This window comes from Bos taurus, chromosome 21 (assembly GCF_002263795.3).
Source record: "Bos taurus isolate L1 Dominette 01449 registration number 42190680 breed Hereford chromosome 21, ARS-UCD2.0, whole genome shotgun sequence".
Classification (NCBI taxonomy): domain Eukaryota; kingdom Metazoa; phylum Chordata; class Mammalia; order Artiodactyla; family Bovidae; genus Bos; species Bos taurus.
This window is the reverse complement of record NC_037348.1, coordinates 45565197-45573423: the sequence shown is the minus strand read 5'-3', so window position 1 is coordinate 45573423 and position 8227 is coordinate 45565197. Positions and strand designations below refer to the sequence as shown.

Below are 8227 nucleotides of genomic sequence, written 5' to 3'. Positions count from 1 at the left end.
CATTCCAGTATTCTTGCCTGGAAAATCCCATGGACAGAGGGGCCTGGCAGGCTACAGTCCATGGGGCTGCAAAGTTGGACATGACTGAGCTACTAACCACATACTTACATAACAATTAGTGGCTGAGGTCACCAGGGATCTACTCTGGCAAGTTTAAATACTTAATTCAAAAAAAGATTATTCAAAATATAGTTTGCTCTTTTTCCCTTAGTGTTGTTTATGGTGGTATCTCTCCTTTACTATAGACCAATTTCTTAAAGTCTGCTTTAAATAATCAATCTTAAGGCAGCAAAGAAAATACACTTTCTACAACTTTTCTAACCCTATTGTTTCCCAAAGGTAACTACAATTTCTGCTCTTAAAAATACTGGTTCTTATTGAGTATAGATTAAATGTGTACCTCGACTACTGAAGTTCAATAAAGCTAATCATTTTACTATAGTTAAAACCTCCAATGGTACTTGGAATTCAAGTTCAGGAATGAATGAGGAATTGTAAAAAAGACGGCTTCCCACGCCAAGTTACTACAGTCAGAGCAAGTTTTGAAACCAGAGTTTTAGTTTGTGATTTATTAATTATGCCATACAAGCTACAGTTTAAATTTCTGGCTATTAAGTTCCTTAAGCCAAAGAAACGTGGATCCCTCAACAAAGATGAATAAAAACTACCATGTGAAGGTGGTGAACATTAATTTAACAGTGTGCACGTACCGAAGACTTAATACTCTAAATTCGAGGTAAAAAAGACAGGATGCAATTATTTTCCAAAAGCATTGGTTTTATTTATACAGACAGAGTCCTAACCATTTCAGTGGCAGCAAGAGTGGGAGAAGTTCCTTTTTCAATCGAGGGGCCCCCAAAATGTTGGTCTGTTGTTACCAAACACACAGGCAAGTGGCGTCACGGATTTGGTAAACTACCTACAGTGTCTAGTCTCTCTCTGCTAGAGCAACAAGGTGAGCGTCAATCTCTGCTTCTGTAAGAATCCTGGAAGGCAAAGGGAAAAAAACCCCACAACTATTTACTTTTTGAAAACCTTTTATTATGCAAAATAAACACACACATACAAAAGTAGGATAGCAATGACCTTTTGTGTACCTATCACCCAATTTGATAGGTTGATACCCACCTGATTCCTGATTTAGGAAGATGCCCTGGAGGAGGGCATGGCAACCCACTCCAGTGTTCTTGCCTGGAGAATCCCATGGACAGTAGGAGCTTTGCGGACTACAGTCCACAGAGTTGCACAGACACAACTGAAGTGACTTTGTGTGCATGCAAGTAGTTTATACAGTTGTTTATGCTTATTATTTAAATACTTACTATCTAGCTATTATTTATATATATAAATATATATATATTCTATTTATTATTTAAATACTATCACAATTTATAAATGATACAAGAGTTTTCTGAAGACATAGGCTCTTTGGTTTCTTATTTATTTAACTAGTAGATGAAAATAAAGATTTTAAAGGTTATAGCAGGGTCTCAGAATAGAACACAAGAACTAATTGGAGGTCCTTTAGAGAAATTGCTCCCGCTGGAATTTTACTGCTTTAAAAAAAAAGAAAGAAAGAAAAAAAAAAGGCAATCTTTTCCTCCAGGGGATAAAGGGGAATTCAATTATGTTTTTTAAAAAAGTTCTATAAGTTTTTCTTAAATCTTTCAAGTTTATATCACTTACCCGAAGGCAACAAAAAGGACAAACTAGAAAAATGTACTAAGGAAGCTCTGAAAGGTCTGGTTAAGCTTAGTTTACTACTTTTGTTCCCCAGCCCTAAACTTGACATGTGTTTCTTTAATTCTGACCTAAAAGTAAATACACGTAACAGTTAACATGCCTTCCAGCAGCTTCCTTGCATCTGTGATTTAACAGAAACATTCTCTATTCACAAGAGTATCAGGTTCATGGTAAAAGTCTGCTGGGAGGATTAAGTGAGCTGATAACATGTTAAGCACCCAGTACAGACCTGACTCATGGAAGCTGTGAGTAAGAACAGACAAGCATCCAGTCCAGCATCAGATATTCAATTAGCTGTATGCAAAATCTGGGGGTTTCAAAGATACCCAGATAGGGTCTGATGTACATCAGTATTTCATATTGTTCTTCAAAGCTCCATTTAAATAACCACTAAATAATCAAAGCTCCATCTGAAAACTACTAGTTTGGAGCTGAATTTCTATCGGCCTTAAGCTAAAAAAAGAAAAACTCTTATACTTACTTTACTCCTTATATAAAAGAGGTTATTATATATCACTTCTGGTATTAGGTATAAAATAAATAAAATGAGAAAAAAAGCAGTTATGTCTGTTTTAAGGAGACATCCAATAAGTTTTAAAACAGACCTCTCAGGACCTTGCTGGTGGTCCAGAGGTTAAGAATCCCCCTTGCAGTGCACGGGGACGCGGGTCCAATCCCTGATGGGGGAACTAAATCCCACAGGCTGTGGAGCAACTAAGCCTGTGCGCCGCAACTACCGAGTCTGTGAGCTCTGGAGCCCACACACAAGCAGAGTGTGCAACAAGGATGCTGCGTGCTGCAACCAAGATCCGACGCAGTTAAACAAACAGTAAAATAAACGACAATAACAACAAAACCAGATCTCTCAAGTGCTAGGGAAAAACCTAACTCATTCAAAAAAGTGTTTTTTCTTCAAGTTGTAGGTCAATGAACCAACATACCTCCGCCTTTCTACACCAGAATTTATCACCAGGCAAACTTCTTTAAGTACCTTACCCAACAATATATCTCACCTGAATTTAGGATTTTCGACTGTAACTACTCCAACTTCTATTTCTGAAGGTTTGAAATCAATTGATAGAACAGTAGACAGGCATGTAATCGCAGTCTGAAAAAAAGTATCAATATTTAAAATAATATAGAATTTTTCAGAGATTCCAAGATTTTTCTCATCCTAATCTTTTTCAACTCATGAATTAACCACAAGCTATTCATTTTTGAGGTGGTAGTTCAACAGCCACACAGATTGCTTAATTCTAAGATGTTGCCTGCCAATAACAAGAAACTTGTTTATACCAAGTTGAGCTATAAATGAAAGGCATCTCACAAGAAAAACAGGGTGATTAAGACAAAACAGTCTGTTTACCTGATGATCACTACATGCCACACAATAGGCTCAGTACTTGGAGTAAGACGTGGAGAGGATAAAAGATAAATATAGCCTTCTTTTAAGGAATTTACAGTGATAATACTTTAAGAATGTTTTAAGTGGCTTTGTACGTGATGTGATTAATTAATTCACGTAACTATGAATTGCAATTAAAAAAAAAAAAAACTTAAGAGACATTTAAACAGTACCTCCCACATAAGAACGAGATTCACATTTCCTGTTAGTATATGATAATACTGCCAACCAAACAAAGTATTAGATGATAATTTTTCCTTTCTTGTTTATCAGAATCATGTTAGTCTTCAGAATTGCTGTATCCCAGACCTTCTTTTCAACAATTTATTAAAATTTTGTTTTTAACTTCTTGGCAATAAATAAGAAGCTTCTTTAGTCTAAGGTTGTTACTAAGTACTTGTATAGGAATTTTGACTTGTCCTGTCAATTTAAAACTTCCCAATCATAACCAACAATCCCCTCAAGAATACTGCTTAATGCTGACTCTAGGCATTCCAGTTATAATTTCTCTGTCAAGTCCTCCTGTGAGCATACTATTTTACTATGAAGATATCTGCTTCCCTGAAAACTTGGTGTGTGACTGCTTTTCTTTTAGGACCGTAAGAGCAACATTACTGACTCAACTTTCTCACTTCTGCTTCCGGTTAGCTTAAGTCTAATTTAAATCCCAGCCATGCAGGTTTTCGGCCTGGTCTTGACTTGACTCTCAGTTATATTTTCCCATTTTATGTGTTTTGCTGAAAGCAGTCTCAAATACAATATGAGACACAGAATTAGATGAATAAAGCAGTCCTCACGGTTCCCATGTGACACCAATTTTACTATTAACCTGACAAATTTGGATATCATGAATATCCCAGGAATAGCTTATAAAGATTGTCAATTATGTAACCATCTTCATTTTTCTAAATAGCATTAAAAAAAAAGGTCAGCTCCTTTCAGTTAACTTACTTCCACTGTCTGTTCAAAGGTCCAATCAAATTTCTTCTTTACTTTTTTTTCAAGGAAGCTGGTTGACTCAGTTTGTTTAACTCCTGCTGCAGTTGCTTTAAACCCACAGTAGTAACCTGCAGGATCACACTTGTACACCTGAGGGCCTTGTTCTTCATCTATACCAATTAAAATCATACCTAAACAGAAAGAAAGACCCTCATTAAATATCTTAAACCTTCATACAACCAGATTTCATCTTATCTTGGTGTTGTCACATATCTGTTAATTACTCTGGCTTTTTTAGGATATATACATATATGTAATTCCTGAGAACAGGTTTTTTAATGGGTGAAAGATAGTAAGTGCTCAATAAACGTGGAAATTAAATGATGTTATATAGAAAAGGAAACTCATGAAAGCAAAGAAAATCAAGTTAGCCAATTTCAGAATTCTTTAAAAAATTTTTAAAAAAATGTTTTGCTTTAAGAAAACTAGTAACAAAACATAGTTTATCTCCACAGATAAATTAGGTAATAAATCTCCACTTTGCAAAAGGTTTTATCACAGAGTTTAAAAGGTCTAAATGATCACAAATGTAACATACAAACAATCTTCTAATCCCTGCTATTACCTAAAGCATGTTCCTCTGAACCCCAACCCCTCAAGATGTTAACTGGTCAGATAAATTTGGAAAATAGACTTTTCACATATTATTTTTAGAAAATATACAGAAGCATATTAAGTGTTCTAAAATCTTCTGCTGTAAGCTGATCTACTTTACCTCAGTAGTTCTTAAATTTATTTGACCATAGAATACTTTTTTTTTTTAATTTAGGAACTACCTATTAAGGTTCCAGAGAACTCAAAGTGTATGGAACTCACCTTGGGAATGCTGGCACTAAGTGAAATAAACCTAGGGACTAGTTGCTCACCTCTATCTATAATGCCCATCTTTGTTACTGTTGATATATATTCCTATACTAGTCAGTATAAACCAAATTCTAAATTCTGTACACATAACATATTAAATGTTATTATAATGACATACAATTAAGATAAACACCAACGCCAAACTTCTCTCTACTCAGCAGAACAGGTAACAAAGAAGGGCTTAACCCCATCTGAACCTTTTTAATATAGTGTCTTATGTTATCCATAACATTTCTTTACATTTTATACTTGACATACAATAGAAAGTACCAAGGACACCACAAAAGAGATACCCACTTACTGCCTGGGGGGCGGGGTAGTTAACACTTCCTTACTCCAGATGAGCAGGGTTTAACACATGATAAGGAACCGAAGGGCAATCAAGGCAAAAGGAACACACACAAAGGGACACAATGGGTCAGGACACACCCAGGAACGACAAAAAGATCCATGTATTACAGCAGTTTCAGGACAGAGAAATGCAGCACAAGAAAGAGGCAACTTGGGAATACACTGTAAGGGACCCTGCACATCATATTAACAACAAAACAACAAAACTCTAGGATGACAACTCAGGTAGCAATATGGAACAGTCTAGGAAAGAGTAAGAAGGGAGAAAGGTGGTAAAATAGGTGGCAAAGGCAAGAGATGATGGAAAAGTGACACAGATATTCTGCAGTAAAGCTTGATAGTCTGACTAAATAGAAGACCAGGGAAGGTGAGGTGGGGGTAGGAAAAAAGTTGAGGATGAGAGTAGGAAAAGAGCAATGATTTCAAGTTTGAAGTATCTGTGGGACATGAAGGAAGAGACTGGGATAAAGCTAATGAGGGAGTGACTGACATATAGATGAGATAGTAAAATAAAGCCATGAAAGCAGATGAGATTACCCAGACAAAACAAAGAGGACAGAAGGACCAAGGAGAGAAACCTGATGAACAACATTTAAGGGACCCGTAGACGAGGATAAACTAAGGAAAGTGAGGAGGCAGAGGAGAAGAGTATCACTGAAGAAATCAAGGGAGACTTTTTTAAGTAATAGGTCAATCATTACACTGACTGCTTTAATTCTCATAAATAAATGACATGCTGTCTGAAACAGACATGTTGAATTTTCCAGGCTAACTTATTCCATTAAGTTTAAATCAATAAATCTTATTTCTCTCCCAATAAAATTTTACTTGTTTTTTAAAAGAAGAAATTTATTCTTCTTTATATGACTATAAAGTATATAAAATATAAAGTATATGAATCACAGGCATACGTGTGTGACCCTGAATCTTTAGGGTGGTCAAAAGAAACAACTACAATGTTAAGATGCCTAATTTAGGCATTTTCACTCAACTAGTAATCTAGAGTTGCAGTGGAATCTCCACTACAAAAGCCTAATAGTGTCTCATGTTTAAAGGTGTGCCTAAAAGACTGCTGTGAATCCTATCCTTCCAACACCCATTTATTATAAAGATTTTTCTCACCTTTCATGATTTTCCAAACCACATGTTCAAAACCCAAGTCTTGCTGAAATAACTTTCTTAATGTATGTTCTCTAAAAAACAATCTGAATTCATTAATTATTTGGGAGACTTGTTTGCATACTTACAACAACCAAGAGGCCGCATTTCAGCATTCTGTGTGTAGACCTGAGAAATATCAGCAATTCTTTTACACAGCATGTCCACGGGAATTTCGTAACCATACTTGTATTTCCAATTAGCTGCCTCATAGCGTGCCCTCTGTACCTGGGATCTACTGTCAGCTTAGAGCATAAGAAACAAAGGTTTATTTCGTTAGAAGGAAAGCATGAACCTCAAAGCCAGGTAACTGTCACAACATATGCATGTATCTCATTATGACTTAAGGAAAGCAGAAGTGGTCCACAATGGTTTTTTCTCCCACCAACATACAGTGAATGACTCAGCAATAAGTATGTGACAAGGAAAAAAATGTAAAAGATGAAGTCCTATACATAGATAGCTCTGCTCTTTTATGCTGAACTCTTCTTCATCAGCCATCACAATAATTTCTAAAAGTGTCTAATAATCTCCCAAAGAACAAGGTATAAGGAGAAAGAATAAGGTTTCTCTCCACCTTTTTGTAGACTTGAATGTTCCCTTGATTTCAGAAAACAGAAACCCAAAGTTATTTTCACAATTGTCACCTACTTCTAACCAGTGTCACTATCACCAGGTTTGAGATATACTGACTTATGTCCCCTTAAATTATGAACCATATCATAGATGAAATAAATTACTAAACCATTTCATAGATGAAATCAATCATTTTTGAGAGGGGCCTCGCTCAGTTTCCCTGACAGCAGCATAGATATCTAATTCTATTAAACTTACGGTTTCAAAAAAGCACACAATTCTCCGAAGACTGATACTAGCCTTGGAAGACTGCAAATCAGATATGCAGGGAAGCCTTTTAAAATTAAAAATAATGTGAAGAAAATAACAAATCTAAGTAAGTATCAGCCAGTCACCTGTCATTCCTGTCATCACACAGCCAATGTTTTCAGTTATCTTGAATAAGTGAGTCACTGTGCTGGAATCCAGTAATTTGTCCTAAAGAACAAATCAAGATAATTAAAAACAAAAAAATCACAGGTCTCTGTGTAGTGATAAAAAAACATTATGGAATTATAACAATGAACTATAAATGTCTTCTGTTCATTTTACAGTTAAAACCAATAAAAAATGGAGGTGTGGGCACTACTCTGTTTTCCTTTTTAAGATGATATGTTTTCTGTGGACAAGAACTTTAGCTCACCAAAGTGTGTTCTGAGGTACCTGAAGACAAAAGACCTAGAAATGCCATTTTGCTTATAGAAATAACATATACAGATAATAATATACCCTTGTACAAACTCATGAGACATTCTTACATTGCATTCTGCAACAACTGCCTATCTGGGCAGTACTACTTACAGGTACTTTCTTCTGTGTGACAATTACTGCACAGTCTTTCCCTCTGACAGCTACTGATGTAAGGCCACCCTGGTTAATAGCCTTAAAAGCATATTCTGGAAAATAGAACAGATTTTTTAAAATGTAAAATAAATGATCATAGATCCATGCAATTCAGTAATAAACAGTCATTAAAAATAAACAGCTTGATTAACATGGAATGCCATCTGAGATATGCAAAATCAAAATAATAATGATAATAATAAACCATGATTAAACCAACTGTATTTCTTTTCATTTTGATCATTTTCA

At 35.5% G+C, this 8227-nt stretch overlaps 1 protein-coding gene across 2 annotated transcripts in view; it reads right to left on the bottom strand.

Annotated features, from left to right (window-relative positions):
- Positions 1-756: 756 nt before the first annotated feature.
- The window catches only part of PSMA6 (proteasome 20S subunit alpha 6), a 38766-nt gene continuing 31295 nt past the window's right edge, over positions 757-8227 (bottom strand). The window contains exons 2-7 of one of the 2 annotated variants that reach the window (XM_024981674.2): positions 7937-8031; positions 7492-7573; positions 6610-6765; positions 4100-4278; positions 2757-2851; positions 757-986 (exon numbers count right to left, since the gene is read on the bottom strand). In XM_024981674.2, coding sequence (XP_024837442.1) covers positions 929-986; positions 2757-2851; positions 4100-4278; positions 6610-6765; positions 7492-7573; positions 7937-8031 — 665 coding nt within the window. In that variant the 3' untranslated portion in view covers positions 757-928. The remainder of the gene's footprint in view (positions 987-2756; positions 2852-4099; positions 4279-6609; positions 6766-7491; positions 7574-7936; positions 8032-8227) is intronic. The other variant, NM_001045962.1, reaches the window with a different exon arrangement.